This window comes from Scyliorhinus canicula, chromosome 14 (genome assembly GCF_902713615.1).
Source record: "Scyliorhinus canicula chromosome 14, sScyCan1.1, whole genome shotgun sequence".
Taxonomy (NCBI): Eukaryota; Metazoa; Chordata; class Chondrichthyes; order Carcharhiniformes; family Scyliorhinidae; genus Scyliorhinus; species Scyliorhinus canicula.
The window spans coordinates 46,882,220-46,901,526 of NC_052159.1; the positions used below are offsets into that span (position 1 = coordinate 46,882,220).

Consider the following 19,307-nt stretch of genomic DNA (forward strand, 5'->3'; position numbering starts at 1 on the left):
CAGGCACCGGAATGTGGCGACGAGGAGCTTTTCACAGTAACTTCATTGATAATAAGCGATGATTATTATTATTATATGACTCTTCAGAGCTGAAGATAGATAAATATGTTTAATGCTGCTGAAAAGATGGGGTGGAGAAGGTGGGGCAAAAAGAAAGGTTGTGGATAGGTCGGGGCTCAGGAGAGATTTGACAAAGATGGCATGTACACAAGGGAGTGGGAATGACAGTGTTAAAGGCTAAGGTAGGTGTTAATCGTGGTATAATAGTCAGTTAGCAGAATGTGTTAATAGCAGAACAAAGGTCATTCTGATGTTGGATCTGGCCAACAAAGAAAATGTCTACACAATTACAATGCAGAACTTAAATCAACAAAGTTGAGGATAAAAATAAAAAGTCTGTTTTGAGATAGAAATCTGTTGATGACAAACAAGTTAAAACTGAAGAGTAATTTCATCGAAATGTTCCATAAAGTAATCATGAATTGGGAGGGGCCATGCGCGGTGAAAAAGAGCTCTCCCTTCATGCACTAACAATGTGAAGAATAATGCGAGATTGCAACCATAAAAGAAGAGATTTTTACAGTTCTTAATTGAGAAACTAAAACAAAATGTCCATCTCTAATTTGATATTTGTCTAACTGGTTACATTATTAAATGTGGAGAATATGGCAGGGGGTTGTGGAAGAAAGCATAAAGTAGACTAATAAGTCAGACACAAGGCATGAAAAATAAAATGACCAATATGCATACTACCATGAATTATGCTGAAATGGGTCTGGAGGAAGGGTAATCAAGACCTAGAATTTTTAACAGAGTTAATGTTAACATGTTTAAACAATGATGGGGAGGAACCAACAAAGTCAATAGAAAAAATACAGTTTAATACAAACAGTAGTCAAAGAAATTGTGATTTAACTGTACCAAGGTCCAATCAGACAGCACTGAGTACCATGTGCAGTTCTGATCATGAATGGCAAAAGGGAGATATTTAAGTGGTGGATACGATGCAGAAAACAGGCACGCAGATAGTGTTGGAGGTCAGAATCATAGAATCCGTACTATGCAGAAGGAGGCCATTCAGCCCATCAAGTCTGTACTGACCCTCCGAAAGAGCACCTAGACCAGTGGTTCCCAATGTGGGGCGTACGCCCCACAGGGGGACAATTTGATTTTTAAGGGGGGCAATTGAGCGCGACTGAGGAGGTCTGCGTCTGGGATTTTTATTTTTTTGGATTTTCCATCAGGTAAACATATGTAGTTTATGTTTCAGATGTTATTTTGAGTAAATAATTTTTTGGGGGTAAAAAAGGTCTTTATTGTGTAGTTATTACATAATCACTGCACCATCGCTCTTCATGCACGTCGCACGAAGCGCGCGAGGTCATGGGAGAACCTTATTTATTGAATTGGATTTAGAAATGCGATTCAAAGAGCTTTTGCTAAGTTACCCTTATAATATCTATTTCCTCCGTTTTCTCTCAAGGGAAAGCAATCCATTTTATGAGAATTCACAGTCCAAACAATCGTACTCTTGAGGCTAGTTATGAAATTTCTTTACTCATTGCTAAATCTGGAAAAAATCATACTATAGGGGAGGATTTAATTAAACCATCAATATCAGCATTTCTTAAAACAGTTCTGGAAAAAGATGACAAAGATGTTAAAGCCATGCTACTCAGTAACAACACTGTTAGGAGAAGAATAGATGAAATGAGGGAAGATATTGAAACACAACTTGTTGAAAAGCTGAAATCAAGAAAATTCTCAGTACAAATGGATGAATCAACTGTGAGAGACAGTGAGGCCTTAGTGCTAACCTATGTAAGATATATTGATAAAGGTGTATTTGCTGAAGAAATGTTATTCTGCAAATCATTAGAGACCACCACTACCGCCACTGATATATATAATAAACTAAAACACTACTTAGATGTCAATAATATACCAATGGAAAACATAACATCTTGTGCAGCTGATGGTGCTCCTGTTATGATGGGCAAGAAAAATGGCTGCTTAAAATTGATGAAAGATGAGAATCCGGAAATGCTTCTTGTGCACTGTGTTATTCATAGAGAGAACTTAGTGTCGAAAAATATTTCTCCTGTACTTAATGAGGTACTGAAATCAGTTATAAAATCTATCAATGCTATCAAAGCTAATGCCAAATGTGAGTGTCTTTTCAAGCAATTTTGTGAAGATAACAATGCAGACCATGTGAGACTTTTACTTCACACTGAGGTACGGTGGCTTTCGAAGGGGAATTGTTTGAAAAGATTCATGGAACTATTTGATGAGCTTAGTGACTTTTTAAGTGAAAAGCCTGAAATGAAGCACCTGCTAACCGTTGATGGAAAAGCGTTTGAGAGTTATTTAGCAGATATTTTTGAAAAACTGAATGTGTTGAATAAACAACTTCAAGGAACAAATAAAACTCTTGTTGATGCAAAGGCAAAGATATTTGGCTTTATTTCATTTATCGAGTTATGCCAAAAACATATTTCTGACAAAAATTTTGGCCAGTTTCATTGGCTAAAGAAATGTGAGCCAACTGATGCTGCTGTACTTGTCATTGTGGATCATCTGAAAATATTGACCTCTGATTTTAAAGAAAGATTTTCTGATTTAAAACATTGATTTTCCAACATGGGTGATGCAGCCAGTGCTAGTGGATCTATCTGATGTTTCAATGCAGTACCAAGAAGAACTCTCGGAAATACAAAATGATGAGTCAGTTAAAACTTTATTCAACATAAAAGGAGCGATGGCATGGCTTTGTGATGAGACAGAAACTAAATACCCAAATTCAAACAGGTTTGCAAGAAAACTGTTGTTACCGTTCCCATCTTCATATTTAGCTGAATGTGGTTTTAGTGCTGTAAATGATTTGCTACTGAAGAAAAGAAATCGACTGGATATCACTAAACAAGGAGATTTGAGACTGAAGCTGACTAAATTAGTGCCTAATATAAAATCTCTTTGCAGCAGGCATGAAGCACAAGGGTCTCACTAACTTTATTCTAATTATCTTGAGGTGAGCTCAAATGGTATTCTGCATTTGATAGGTACCTTTACTTTATTGTACAGTAATTAAAATGATCAAAGTATTACAGAAAAAGCTTCCATTCAAATTAGTTCGTGTTGTATAACATTTCAGTTCTCTATTATATGTTTTGAAACTTTATTTGCTGTTTTCGTATGAGACAATCCACAAATATTTCAATATTCTAATATAGAAATTTTCTCTCTCTTTATTACCTGTGAATACTCTTTTATTAACATATTTATCATTATTATTTTAATACCACTTAATGTTTTTTTTTACAATTTTTTAGTAATTTCTTGCTCAGAACTTTAACTGTCTTTTGTTTATTTCATTTTTCTTTTTCATGGATGCCATGTTATTTTGAAGCTTGTTTAAACCAAGGTATTGGCGTTTTAAGCTTCTTCAGCTGAAACGGAGTACACTTTTTAAATGATAAGAATTATATATCACCACATGGGGGGGGCATCAGGATTTTAGAGGTGATTAGGTGGGGCATGGCCAAAAACAGGTTGGGAACCACTGACCTAGACCCAATCCTCTGCCCTATCCTCGTAACCCTACCTTACCCTTTTGGACACGGAGAGGCAATTTATCATGGCTAAGCCACCTAACCTGTACATCTTTGGACTGTGGGAGAAAACCGGAGCACCCGGATGAAACACACACAGACACATGAAGAATGTGCAAACTCCACACAGTCGCCCGAGGTCGGTATCAAACCCGGGTTCCTGGCACTGTGAAACAGCAGTGCTAACCAAGGTGCCACCGTGCCACCCTATTTTAAGGAAATATGGAAGAAACTTGATCTTATTAGCCTTGAAAGGATATACAAAATAGATGATATGTAGAAGTACATCTATGTACTTTGTCAAATTAGAATGCAATAGTAAGACACAATGACAGGTTCTAACTAGTAACAAGAAAAGCTAAAGACAGATAACTGTAAGCTTTCTTCATAAAGGGTGAACAACACATAAAACAGACTTTTAGACAGTTTATTAAAGGTAGACATCTTGCAATTATCTAATAACCAATCGGAAGTTGAATGGGGACTTTCTGAATAGATGAATTAGAATAGTCCAATTTGCTTTCCTCACAATAATTACTTTGTGATTTTCTGATAGCCTGTAGATCAATGCTGAGCAACCCATTAATCACAAGGAGTGATGAAAAAGCCATGTGAAAAAGTCAGCTCTGAAAGATCAATAATGGGAGTTACAGATAAAACCAAATCTCAAAATATTATTTCAATGTTGAAATAGCCAGGGATCAGGATTGTATCCTACGTTAAAATTACAAAACAATCAATTTTCAATTGAATCAAAATGAAATAACTTCATCACTAAGCATTTCTTACCATTCCAAAATTACAGTATTCAGCTGTAGAAATTCACTCTACAGACGAGGAAAATCTAAATTTCAATCCAAACTTTGTTAGGTTAACGGAACTCAAGTAGGGATAATGCAGCTGCTAAACTACATAGCTTCTGAAAAGTCACTATCTTTACTACACAATAGATTTTTTTCCAACAGCAGCCCATAAATATTTTTCTCTTATAGTCTTTACCTGGTATCAGAAGCATGTTGTGATAATATAGCCTCTCTCTCATGTGTGCATATCTATCACACACAACAAATATAAATCAGTTACCACAGCAAAGAATATTTTGATCTAACTGACTGCAGTAGAATGTGATTAATTTTAAAATACTTCTCTTCTAATCACAATGAATGATGTGTCAAAATTGTGTTAAAATGACTAAACACCTCTGAAACTCCCGAAGTGGACTCGGGTATGAAACAGTTCCTCAATGGAACTGATAGGAGGAGGATGCTGGAAGCACCACTAGAATGTCGGAGAAGTCATGGGAGAGCATTAACTCCATGCAGGCGGGGAAGGCACTGGAACCGGATGGGTTCCCAGTGGACTTCTACAAAACATTTGGTGGGGCACTGACCCCGCACCTGTGGGAGATGTTTGCAGACTCACTAGCAACAGGCACCTTACCCCCAATGCTAGTACAAGCCACTATCCCGTCGATACCCAAGAAAGACAAAGGCCCAACCGAATGTGGATTCTACAGATCCATCTCATGCTCAATGGAGACACGAAAATACTGGGGAAAATCCTGTCTAGGCGCTTGGAGAACTGCGTACTAGAGGTGGTCATAGAAGACCAAACGGGCTTTGTCAAGGGCACAAAGCTAACAGCAAACATCAGGTGCCTGCTGAATGTGAAAATTGCCTGATACGGGGAGAGAACACCAGAGGTGTTCGTCTCCATGGACGTAGAAAAGGTCTTCAACAGAGTTGAGTGGAAGTACCTAATTGAGGTACTAGAGCGGTTTGGGCTAGAAACAGGGTTCATCTCCTGGGTAAGACTCCTGCACAACGCCCCCATGGCGAGTGGCTGAAGCAACTGCACCAGCTCTAAACACATCCAGCTGAACAGGGGCACAAGGCCTGGTGTCCCCGCTTCTATTCGCTCTGGCAATTGAGCCGTTGGCGATCGCCCTCAGAACAACGAGAAATTGGAAGGGGATCCAGAGAGAGGATATAGAGAGCACAGAGTTTCACTCTATGCTGATGACCTACTCCTCCAGGTCTCATTTCGCTATCTGGGAATCCAAATCGTCCAAGGTTGGACACAGATCCACAAATTGAGGGTGGGGCAATTTATCATGACCAATCCACCTAACCTGCACATCTTTGGACTGTGTGGGAGGAAACTGGAGTACCCGGAGGAAACCCATGCAGACACGGGGAGAAAGCGCAAACTCTACACAGACAGTCACCTGAGACTGGAATTGAGTCCAGGTCCCTGGAGCTGTGATGCAGCAATGCTAATCACTGTGCCACCTTGCCGCACATTGGGTAAAGCAAATTACTGATGCTGGAATCTGAAACATTGGTTATGGTTGTTGGGCACTGACCATTATAGCCCCAGAACACTGCTGCAAAGTTCCTCCTCAAGGAAGTGCCCTTCCTAACCAACCTCAGCTGCATCATCAAAGATCTTGTTCTGTCAAAAGGACAGTTCTGGTTTGTTTACTGATGATTCCAGAGTGTTAGCTCCATCGATAACTCTTCTGGTCATGAAGCAGTCCATACCATCCTACAGAAAAACCTGAATAACATTCAAGCTTAGGCTGACAAATAACAGGTAACAGTTGTGCCAGGTGCTGATTATCTCGAATAAAAGAAAGTTCAACTACCACTTCTGATCTCCAGCAGCACCTCCAGCGTGCTTCCTACAGTAAACAGTTTGCAAATCACCGATAACCAAAAGCTTAAATGGACTAGCCACTAGAACAACTGACACTACAAAACCAGGACAGAGTAATGAATAAGACTCATCTTTACACATCTCAAAGCTTCTGCACCATCTACAAAGCTTAAGTCAGGAGTGCATTAAACACTTTGTTCTAGCCTGGAAGTTTTCACCTGCAACAATATTCAATAATCTCAGTGGTTAATTTGATCATTACCTCAACTGAGCTCAATATCAAACCCCACCATTATATTATGAACATCTAAAGCTTACTTTGACAACACCATACAACCTGTGACCCCCACCATAAGAGCTGGAACAGCAAGGTTAATAGACAGACCATCACCTCCAAACACCTTTCTAAAGTTAAGACACCTTCCCAACTTAGACATATACTATGTCTGAGCTTTGACAAAGAGTCATCGGACTCGAAACGTTAGCTCCCTACAGATGCTGCCAGACTTGTTGAGATTTTCCAGCAGTTAGACATATACTATTATTCCTTCATCACAACAGGTTCTTATGCCTGGAATTCTCTCCTATTATCACAAGAACAGGACCTTCATTTTCTAAAGGTTCCCAAGGATCAAAAATGAACATAGCCTTACCAGCAAGAATCACATCCCAAATACAGTTTAGTTTTGAAAAAGATATTCAATTCATAGATTGCATCTTCACAGCAATAATTAATTGTTTTGAAGAGTATTTACACAATCAATATTGATAAAGCAAAATTAAGTTGGCAATAAATCTTTGTTATTCTCAAACCTATAACTATAACTCCTATAAATTCACTGGGTGGTTGCTCCGCCTCGCCACATTTCTGCCTCACCACGCCAGCCGGTCAATGGGGTTTCCCATTGTGGGGCAGCCCCACGCCGTCGGGAACCCCAGGACGCCGCCAAAACGGAGCATCCCGCTGGTGGAGAATCCTGCCCACTATTCTTGATCTTTCCCACATGCTTTCTATTACAAATTATTTTCTCCTGTTTCTTTGGATTTTAATGGTGGACATGCAATCTCTTCTTGTGTCTCTGCCACCCACAACCTACTGACTAGGTTTGTGCAAGAGTAGATTAATTGGACTGCTGATTATTGCTTTTGTTGTTGATAGAGGGAAAGAATTACTTTGGAGAAAATATGTCCCATCATTTCACAGGAGTCAATGCATATTAACTGTCTGAGTGATGGGTTTTGTTAATGCAAACTGAAAGTATATAACCCTAAAATAATCCCCAATGTCACATCTAAAATGATCTGCATTGAAATATATTTGCCATAATGTGCAAAATTAAAATAAAACCTGGGTAGTTTCAATCCTGTGAACCTAGATCATTCCAATCAGAGCTAGAAACGAGTCAAATAAGAGCGATCCTATAAATTTTTAAATAAATATTGAGTACATCAAAACTGTTTTGCGTCATGGTACACCCTGACATTAAAACGACCCAGTTAAGTAAATGTCTAGAACTTGAATTTCTGGGAAACATTGAATGGCAAAAGGTACAAGCCACCCCATCCAGCAAACTACATTATGGAAAACACCTACAAATAGCATATGCTATTTTTTTTCTAATAAAAATATGCAACTGAATTACAATAAAATACTTTACCATGTCCTGCACAAGCATAAGCTTTGGCACAATCATTCAACAGGCTGGGTGAGCTGCTGCTGTTAGCTTGCCTCTGTAAACAAAAACAAGTATTATTATAACTGTGACTTTTATGATGTCCATTCTCTCACACATCAATCTACATGTTACCTTACAAATTCTACCTGCCTTTCATCCTTTATTTAAATACATCAGGTTACCAACAGACACCACAACTACCACAAAACGTATTATCTGCACCATACAAAGAAGAGTTTAAATATCCCATATCAACTGAGATTCAAACAATATAAGGGGAACAGATAGGCCAGAAAAAAAGATTAGCAAGTAAAATTAAAGAAAACCCCAAAATGTTTTACCAATATGTTAGTTGTAAAAGATTAGTGGAGGAAACAGTGGGACCTATCAGAGATGAAGAAGGGAACTTGTGTAGACGTAGAGGCTGTGGGAAGGGGTTTAAATTAATATTTTGTCGCCGTGTTTACAAAGGAAATGGATGATGCAGATATAATAGTCCAGGAGGAACACAGCGATATCGGATGGGCTAATCATAGAGAGGAAGTACTCTAACGGTTGGAATCTTTGACAGTTGATACGCTTTCAGGGCCAGATGGATTGTTTCCGAGGCTGCAGGAGGAGGTCAGGGAGGAGATAGCAGATGCTCAGAGGATGATTTTCCAATACTCACTAGATACAGGGGAAGTATCGGAAGACTGGAGAAATGCAAACGCGGTTCCATTGTTTAAAAAGGGATCGAAGGAAATGCTAAACAATTATAGGCCAGTTAGTCTTACATTGGTGGTGAGCAAATTAGTAGAATCAATCATGAAAGATAGGATTAACCTGTCACATAGAAAGGTATGGACTAGTCAGGGATAGTCAGCATAGATTTGTTAAAGGAAGGTCTTGCCCACAAATTTGATTGAATTCTTTGAGGAATTGACAGGAAGAGTTGATGATGGTAGTGCAGTGGATGCTGCGTGCATAGATTTTAGCAAGGCATCTAGTTATATCATAGCATTTACAGTGCAGAAGGAGGCCATTCGGCCCATCGAGTCTGCACTGGCTCTTGGAAAGAGCACCCTACCCAAGGTCAACACCTCCACCCCATCCCCATAACCCAGCAACCCCACCCAACACTAAGGGCAATTTTGGACACTAAGGACAATTTATCATGGCTAATCCACCTAACCTGCACATCTTTGGACTGTGGGAGGAAACCGGACCACCCGGAGGAAACCCACGCACACACGGGGAGGATGTGCAGACTCCGCACATCTGACAAGGTCTCACATGGCAAATTGGTCCAAAACATAAAATCCCATGGGATACAGTGCAAAGCTGAAAACTGGATAAAAAGTTGGCTTAGTAACAGGAAACAAAGGGCAATGGTCGATGGTTGTCTTTTAAAATGGAAAGCTGTTTCAAGTGGTGATCCACAGAGCTAGGTGCTGGGGCCTTTACTGTTTGTGTTTTATATTAACGATTTGGACAAGAACATGGGAGGCACGATTGGGAAATTTGAAGATGACACAAAAGGTTGACCGAGTGGTGGACAGTATAGAGAATAGCTATAATCTCCAAAATTATATAGATGAGTTGGTGGAGTGGGCGATGAAGTGGCAGATGGAATTTAACATAGAGAAATGTGAGGTCATGCATTAGAGAGATCAAACAGTTAAGGAGTATACAATAAATGGGGATATACTTAGAGAGGTAGCTGAAGTGAGAGATCTTGCCATACAATTACAAAGGATCCTAAAGGCAGCAATTCAAGTCAACAAGGTTGTGTAAAAAAAAAAAGAGCATACGGAATGCTCTTCTTCATTGGCAGAGGTGTAGGATATAAAAATAAGGATATAATATTGGAATTGTATTGGTGAGGCCACAACTGAAGTATTGTGTGCAGTTCTGGTTGTTAAGTAATGGGTTAAGGGACATTCCAATTAGTTGTCTCATTTATGTTCTAACACTGGTCACCACATTACAGGAAGGATGTAATTGCTCTGGAGAGAGTGCAAGAGCTTACAAGAATGTTGCCAGGATTAGAAAAGTGTAGCTACGAGGAGAGATTGAATCGGTTGGAGTTATTTTCCTTGGAACAAAGAAGGCTAAGGAGTTAATTAATTGAGGTGTACAAAATTAAGAGGGGAAGTGATAGAATGGACAGGATAAAATTGTTTCCCTTGGTGGAGAATTCTAGAACCAGGACACATAGATTCAAGATAAGTGGCAGAAGGAGTAGAGGAGACATGATGAAAAACTTTTTTCACAGAGGGTAGTACATGGGCGGCAGGGTAGCACAGTGGTTAGCACTGTTGCTTTACAGCGCCAAGGCCCCAGGTTCGATTCCCGGTTTAGGTCACTGTCTGTGCGGAGTCTGCATGTTATCCCTGTGCCTGCGTGGGTTTCCTCCGGGTGCTCCGGTTTCCTCCCACAATTCCCAAAAGACGTGTTGTTAGGTAATTTGGGCATTCTGAATTCTCCATCCGTGTACCCGTACAGGTGTCGGAATGCGGCAACTCGGGGCTTTTCACAGTAACTTCATTGCAGTGTTAATGTAAGTCTACTTGTGACAAGAAAGATTATTATAAAGATTATTATAGTGGGTATCGGAATTTGCTGCCTGAGTTGGTGATGGATGCAGAGACCCTAAACTCTTTTAAAAGGTACCTGGATCTGCACCATAAGTGCTGTAAGCTACTGGGCTATGGACCGGGTGCAGGAAAGTGGGATTAGAAAGGGCACCTGGGTGTCTTTGGGCTGGCATGGACAAGATGGACCATTAATTTAATTTACAATACTTTAAAAGTCTACTTGGACCAGTAAAAGTACCAGAATCAACCATGGGCCAGAACCACTGACAGCTTCTTTAAGCAGGGAGGGCTCACTATACACTTTGGATGGCCAGGTACTACCATTTTCTAAAGTAAAACACACCAGACTCAGACTAGGCACACTGGATCTGACCATGATGGACTGACCTTCAATCCATCTACATAGGTCAGCAATGTACTTTTATCATTGCTGTGATGTGCATGGATTCTCCCAAATTTGTGCAGTATTGCATGAATGTTGCCTTTCAATTCAAACATCTCAAAGGAATTTGCATGAAATGTTGCCAGGACTATCTGATAATAATGGACATGATATAATTGCAAAAACTTTTATTCTTTCATGAACTAATGGCAGATTTGACAACATGCCCGTTAAATACTTCACCACATGACACAGCTCTGCTCCCCCTGCAGTGTGATTCGGCCTGGTGGTTCCTGTTGGAAACACTGACATTGTTTCAGCTATAATCCTCCACTCCCCACCAGTTCATTATAGAGCTGCTCATGTTTCAGTGATTTTCCTCCCCTTCTGCTGTTTACTGGCCTGGCTGCATTGGAATATCACGGACATGCAGCCGGGTGTGCAACATTTCTGCTATCTAGACACCTGTCAGTAACTGAGGCCGCTGCTTCAGTCCGGGTCTCCAACCATAGGCCCAGCTGTCATACTCAGTATATAAAGCCACTGAGCTAGATTGTCATTTCAGATTTTCAGAGAAGGCTGAACTGGCAGTTCCTTCCTACCCTTCCCCAAATCCTGCCCTGTAAATCCATCCCTGGCGTCTTTGGGGCCTCTGCTCTTTCAGGTCCACGATCCGTTAATCTGGTTAAATATCGGTTTCGAAAATTGCTTCGGTTCCAGTGCCCACTCAAATCAATTGCCAACATTTCACAGAATCTCTACAGTACAGGAGACCATTTGGTCCATCGAGTCTGCATGGACCCTCCAAAAGAACACCCGAGTCCCACTCTCCTGCCCTATCCCCATAACCCCACTGAACGTTTGGACACTAAGGGGCAATCTAAGGGGCAATTTTAGCATGGCCAACCCACCTAACCTGCACATGTTTGGACTGTGGAAGGAAATCAGAGCACCTGGTGGAAACCCACCAGACACGAGGAGAATGTGCAAACTCCAAACAGTCACCCAAGGTCAGATCGAACCCAGGTCCCTGGCACTGTGAAGCAGCAGTGCTAACCACTGAGCAACCTGTTTCAATGTACGAGTGCACCATTGCCCTTTCCCATGACATCTGATCAGAAAAGCACTTGCATCTATAATTAAGGAAGTCTTAATGGGCAGCATGGTAGCTCAAGTGGATAGCATTGTGGCTTCATAGCACCAGGATCCCAGGTTCGAATCCCTGCTGGGTCACTGTCTGTGTCCGGAGTCTGCACGTTCTCCCCATGTCTGCATGGGTTTCCTCCGGGTGCTCCGGTTTCCTCCCACAGTCCAAAGACATGCAGGTTAGGTGGAATTGGCCAATATAAATTGCCCTTAGTGACCAAAAAGGTTAGGAGGGGTTATTGGGTTACGGGGATAGGGTGGAAGTGAGGGCTTAAGTGGGACGGTGCAGACTCGATGGGCCGAATGGCCTCCTTCTGCACTGTATGTTCTATGTTCTTAATGCACTGAGAAAAGCATATGACTAGAACAAGTCAACATTCTATTAGAAAAGGGAAGTCCTGTTTGACAAATTTATGAATTTTGCTGAGTATGTAACAAGTAGGTAAAGGGGTACATGTGGAATTCTTGAATTTCCAAAAGGCATTTTGTTAAGTGCCACACAGTAGTAGATATGGTCACAGAATCCCAACAGCGCAGGAGGTTATTCAGCCCATCCAGTCTGCAACGATTCACTCCGCCCTATATCTGTACCCTAACTTGCGCATCCCTGGACACACGGCCAATCCACCTAACCTGCACATTTTTGGACTGTGGGAGGAAACCGGAGAACCCGGAGGAAACCCACACTAACACGGGGAATGCAAACGCCTCACAGTCACCCAAGGCCGGAATCAAACCGGTCCCTAGCGCTGCAAGGCAGCAGTGCTAACTACATATATTAGTTTGGACAGAGAGTTGATTAACAGGCAGAAGCAAAGAGTAGGTATAATGGGGCATGTTCAAGTTGCAAACTGCGACTAATGGAATGCTATATGGATCAGTGCTGGGGCCTCAGCTATTTACAATCTATATTAACGACTTGGTGAAAGGATTGATGTATGCTAACTAAATTTGCTGATGATACAAAGCTAGATGGGAATGCAAGCTGTGAGGACTCAAAGAGATAGATAGGTTAACTGAGCAGACAAGAAGATGATAGATGGGAAATAATGTGGGGAAGTGTTAGGTTATTCACTTTCGTCAAAAGAATAAAAAAGCAGGAATATATTTTAGGGATAAAGCATGAAAATGCTGATGTTCCGAGAAACTTGGGTGTACTCGTTTAAGAAACACAAAAAGTTAGCATGCACATACAGAAAGAAATTAGAAAAGCAAATGTAACATTGACCTTTATTTCAAGTGCACAGGAATAAGTCTAGCTACAATTGTACAGGGCTTTGGTGAGGCCACACCTAGGATACTGTGTGCAATTTTGGTCTCCATTTATAATGAAGGATATATTTGCATTGAAAGCAGTACAGGGAAGGTTAATCCCTGGGATGAGCAGGTTGTAATTTGATGAGCGCCTGAGCAAATTGGGTCCATATTCTCTGAAGTTTAAAAGAGACTACCTCACTGAAACATTCAAGATTATGAAGGAGCTTGACATGTTCAATACGAAGAGGTTGTTACCCTGGCTATGGAATTTAAAAACAAGGAGACACAGGGCAGGATTCTCCGTTTCAGAAATGAAGTGCTCCCACCAGTGGAGAATCGGAACATTTTTGCGCTACTGCTAAGAGTGCTGGGGAGGTGCAATTCCATCCATGCAAATGGGTCAGCACGCTGCCCACATGCATCCTGCACAAGTCCTCATTACCCAAGCATGGGATTCTCTGGTGTCAGGAATCCTACTGTGAGCTTCACTAGCTGAAAGAGCTTTTAAGAGCTGCACTTACGCTAGACTCTCATTCCAGCCAAGAAGGAGGCTACAAAAAGACCTGCACCATGCTTCCCTGATGCGGACATCCACAGGATGTTGGACGGCATTGAGGAGCGGAAGGACACCCTCTTCCCCAGGGTGGGGTGGAGACACCAGGTAATTGTAATGAATTAACTGTGGGATGAGGTGGTAGATGCAGGGATGCTGGCAGACTTACCAAAGAAGGCCGGCATGCAATGCAGGAAGATGATGAACGACCTCCTTCGAGCAGCTTGGGTGAGTACCACCTGTGACACCCTGGTATCACTCTTGTCCTTGACCATTGACAACTGTCCCCTAACTGTTATATGCCAGCAAAACTCCATCTATCAACTTGTCAGACCCACCCTCTCGGAATCCAAGCACACAACCTGCCCTATTCGGCCATGTACCATGCCCGCAAATGCCACCAGTTAGAAATCTCCCCCTACCATCCCCCATAAAACTGCGTAGCAGCATCTCACCATGTCCTTTCTATGTCCCCAAGGATAAAGCAGGCCATAATTGAAAGGAGCATCAGAAGACGGGTTGGGTCATGCCCGAGATAAGAGTCTATTAGGGGAGGCAGTGGCACAATGATAATGTCCCTGGACTAGTAATCCAGAGACCAGAGTCATACTCCGGGGACCCAGGTTCGAATCCCACCATGGCAGATGGTGAAACTTGAATTCGATACAAATATAGAATTAAAAGTCTAATTATGACCAAGAAACGATTGCCGATTGCCGTAAAAACCCATCTGGTGCACTAATGTCCTTTAAGGGAAGAAAATCTGTCGTCCTTACCTGGTCTGGCCTATATGTGACTCCAGATCCACAGCAATGTGGCTGACTCTTAAATGTCCAACGGGATGGGCAATAAATGCTGGCCCAGCCAGCTACGCCCACATACCATGAATGAATTTTTTTTTTAAACCCCCCCTTCGAAGAAAGGGCCATGGAACTCGCAGAGGAGCGAGCTATGGCTGACATGAAGTTAAGCATGCGCTGTGAGTCCAATGCAACTTTATCCAACTGTCCTATCTCAAGTGAGTCTTTCATCTCCCCTAGCTCCATCCTTCCCAAGTGAGGGGAAAGGCTAAGGAAAAAGTGAGGGGAAAGGCTAAGGAAAAAGTGAGGGGAAAGGCTAAGGAAAAAGTGAGGGGAAAGGCTAAGGAAAAAGTGAGGGGAAAGGCTAAGGAAAAAGTGAGGGGAAAGGCTAAGGAAAAAGTGAGGTGAAAGGCTAAGGAAAAAATGAGGTGAAAGGCTAAGGAAAAAGTGAGGTGAAAGGCTAAGGAAAAAGTGAGGTGAACGGCTAAGGAAAAAGTGAGGTGAAAGGCCAAGGAAAAAGTGAGGTGAAAGGCTAAGGAAAAAGTGAGGTGAAAGGCTAAGGAAAAAGTGAGGTGAAAGGCTAAGGAAAAAGTGAGGTGAAAGGCTAAGGAAAAAGTGAGGTGAAAGGCTAAGGAAAAAGTGAGGTGAAAGGCTAACGAGAATCTTTGGGCAATGGAGGCCAATGGGATAGAAGGGACTGAGGGTGTGCGCGTGGGTGGGCGGGGGTGAAGCTGCTGGTCTTTTGGCCTCCTAGTCGGCGAATTGGGAGGTGATCAGGTTCTCCTTGGTTTGACAGCTCTGGAGGACTCGTTGCTCAGCCTGTCAAGCCAGCTCCGGATCCTCGCCTGGCTCATCCTGGACACCATCAATATCCCCACCTAACGATGCCTGTCGATCTTCCGCTTCCTCCAGCATGCCACCCCACCGCTGCGGGGTGGGAAGCCCGCTATGGGCGGTGGTGCAGGACCAAGACTAGGGTTGGGTCTCCAACCCGTTTTTGGGCCAACGCGGGATTCTCGATCTTAGCGACAGTGTGTGGAGTATCCCTCCCACAATTTTAGGATAAGTGGATGATCATTTGGGACTGAGATGGGGAAACAGTTCTTCATTCAAAGGGTTATGAATCTTTGGAATTTTCTACCCTAGAGGGTAGTGGATGTGCCATCATCGAGTATATTTAAGGTCGAGGTAGACATTTTTGGTCTCTCAGGGAATCGAGGGATACAGGGAACAGGTGAGAAAGTGAAGTTGAAGATCCAAGATCAGCCATGGTGATATTGAATGGCAGAGCAGACTCGATGGGCCTCATCATCTTCCCTTGCTCCTATTTCTTACGTTCTAACCCCACTTGAGCAGGGAAATGAAATCAAAAGAAAAGCCAATACCCTGTGAACTCCTGTCATTGCAGCGACAGGTCCCGTTCACATTGTTCCGTGGACATCAGTTTCAGGGCCACTGACTGACCTGCATACCAGTGGCTACATCTTTTAAATAATGAAGTATCAGCCACTCTTGGACATCTTGGGTCATTCAAGTATTTACATAAATACTTGTTCTTTACCAAGAATGCTCCTGCTATATTGGCAATCTCTACTAGATTAGTAATCACAAAATGTATTTTCTGAATGAAACTGCATGGAGATGCATACTTCCAGAATCACAGAACCATAGAAAAGTTACTGTGCAGAAAGAAGCCATTCAGCCCATCGGGTTGTGTTTGCGTCGGCCAAAGAAAAAGAAAGTAGCCCCTCTTTTTAATCCCACTTTCCAGTATCTGGTCCACAGCCTTGCAGGTTACAGCACTTCGAATGCAGATTCAAGTACCTTTCAAATGGGTTCAACGTTTCAAACTCAGCCACGAGCTTCGGCAGTGAACTCCAGACACCCACCATTCTCTTGGTGAAAACGTTCTTCCTAATGTCTCCTCAAATCCTTTTAAAAATCACCTTAAATCTATACTCCCTGGTAGTTAACCCCTCAGCTAGGGAAAACAATTATTTCCTGTCTACTCCATCTAGGTCCCTCATAATTTTGCAGAACTCAGGTCACCCTTTAGCCTCCTCAGTTCCAAGGAAAGCAATCTTACCCTATCCAATCTCGCCTCATAGTTGCAATTTCCAAACCCTGGCAACGTTGTTGCAAATCTCTTCTGCACTTTCTCCAGTGCAATTATGTCTTCCTGCAATATGGTGAACAGAACTGTATATAAAATTCCAGCAGTGGTCTAACCAGCATTTTATACATTTCCATCATTACATCCCGAATTTTGTTTTCAAAACCTCACACTGAATAAAGCATTCCATATGCTTTATTGACCATCTTGCCAACTGTCATGCCATCTTCAAAGATCTGTGGACATGTGTTTCACTTCCTCAACCCCTCTCAATATTTCCCCATGTATTGAGTATTCCCTTGCTTTGATTGCTGTCCCCAAATGCATTAACTCACACTTTTCCGGTTTGAATTCTAATTTGCCACTTCTCCGCCCACTCATCCAAACTATTGATATCTTTCTGAAGTCAACAGCTATCCCTCTTCACCATCAACTACATAGCCAATTTTTGTGTCATCTGCAAATGCCCCAATCATGTTTCCCACATTTAAATTAAAATTATTAATATATACAACAAACAGCAAGGGCCCCAACATTGAGCTCTGTGGAATACCTCTGAAAACCGTTTTCCATTCACGAAAACATCCACTGAAAACCGTTTTCCATTCGCGAAAACGTCCACTGAAAACCGTTTTCCATTCGCGAAAACACACGAAAACGTCCATTGACCATTATTACACTTTGTTTCTTGTCACTGAACCAATTTTGGATCCAGCTTGCCACCTTCCCCTGCATCCCACGAGATCTCACTTTCCTGACCGGTCTGCCGTGTGGGGCCTTGTCCAATGCTTTACTAAAATCCATGTAGACAACAACCACTACACTAGCCTCATCAATCCTTCTTGTTATTTTCTCAAACATTTCTATTAAGTTACTAAGGCACGATTTCCTCCTAAAAAAAACAATGCTGACTATCCCTGATCAAACCAGGCCTTTCAAAGTCACAATTTATGGTGTGTCTCAGATTTGCTTCCAATAATTTACCTCCCACCAAAGTCAGGCTGACTGGCGATAATTTCTGTCCTATCTCTTGCACCATTTTTAAATGATGGTACAACGTTCGCAGATCTCCAGTCCTCTGGGTCCTTGCCCGTGTCTAGAAAGGTTTGGAAAATGATCCTCAGAACATCCACTATTTCTCCTCTGGCTTCAACAGCCTGGATTACAATCCATCTGGCCATGGTAATTTATCCACCTTCAAAGATGCCAGTCCCTGCAGTGCCTCCTCTCTCACAATACATATTGTGTCTAATATTTCAATTTGGTCACCCCTGTAACTAGTATATCTGCATCATCCCTCTCCTTAGTGAAGGCAGAGACAAAGAACTCAATAAGAACCCTGTTCACATCTTCAGCATCAACCCACAGTTATCATGTACATTTCTGATAGGTGCTAACTTTTCATTTCTGCTCTTGCTCTTAATGTACTGGTAAAACATCTCAGGATTGTTGTAAAACATCGAGGGCCGAAGGGCCCGTACTGCGCTGTAGTGTTCTATGATTTTACCTGCCAATATTTCTCGGTAACCTTGCTTTGCTTTCCCAATTTCCATTTTTACTTCACCCTGTTCTTTCAATACTCCTCTAGGCTTTCTACACTATTAAGTTTTTTGTGACTGCCATGTGTGTCCCTTTTCTGCTTTATCTTGGTCTTTATGTTTCTGGGTAACCAGGAGGCTCTAGATTTGGTAGTACCACCCTTTTCCTTTGTGGGGACATGTCTGCACTGTGCACATAGAATTGTGCCTTTGAACGTGTCTCATTCATTTGCCAGTTTTTTCTTCTAATAGCTCTCGGCAGTCCACCACTCAGCTTTGTAAACTTGGCCTTCTCCCAATTTAGAATTTTTACTCCTGTTCTATCTTTGGCTTTTTCCACAATGATACTAAATCTAACTATATAATGGTCGCAATCTCAAAAATTGTCTCCCACTAATGCTAATGAGTGTAGAAACAGGAGGTTAGTCCAGAAGAACGCATGGCTGGAGAGATGGTGCAGGAGGGAGAGTTCAGATTTCTGGAGTTTTGGGACCGTTTTTGGGGGGGGGGACAACAGTGGCACCCAAACAAGGAGGGCTGGTTGCACCTAAACCAAAATGGGACCAGTGTCCTTGCAGGGAGGTTTGTTAGTGCTGTTAGGGAGGGTTGAAACTAATTTGGCACGAGGGCGGCACAGTAACACAGTGGTTAGCACTGCTGCCTCACGGCAGCGAGGACCCGGTTCAATCCCGGCCCTGGGTCACTGTCCATGTGGAGTTTGCACAGTCTCCCCATGTCTGCATGGGTCTCATCCCCACAACCCAAAGAAAATGTGTAGGGTAGGTGGATTGGCCACGCTAAATTTCCCCTCAATTGAAAAAAAATGAACTGGGTGTTCTAAATTTATTTTTAAAAAGAAACTAATTTGGCATTGGGGTGGGATCCAAAGAGAAATTTCAACAGTGGGAGGTGTACAGCCAAAATTAGAAGAGACAGCAAATGAGTCAGAAAGACGTTGAATATCTAGACCAGTTAAGTCACAAGGGAGTTTGAC

At 42.2% G+C, this 19,307-nt stretch overlaps 1 protein-coding gene across 2 annotated transcripts in view; it reads right to left on the reverse strand.

The window, feature by feature from the left end:
* Nucleotides 1-19,307, reverse strand: part of pan3 (poly(A) specific ribonuclease subunit PAN3) — a 238,230-nt gene that overhangs the window by 176,065 nt on the left and 42,858 nt on the right. For both annotated transcript variants that reach the window (XR_005463200.1, XM_038818382.1), the window contains exon 3: nucleotides 7,928-8,000. Coding sequence is in view for 1 of the 2 variants with exons in the window: in XM_038818382.1 (XP_038674310.1) it covers nucleotides 7,928-8,000 (73 nt within the window). In the remaining variant the exon portion in view is untranslated. The remainder of the gene's footprint in view (nucleotides 1-7,927; nucleotides 8,001-19,307) is intronic.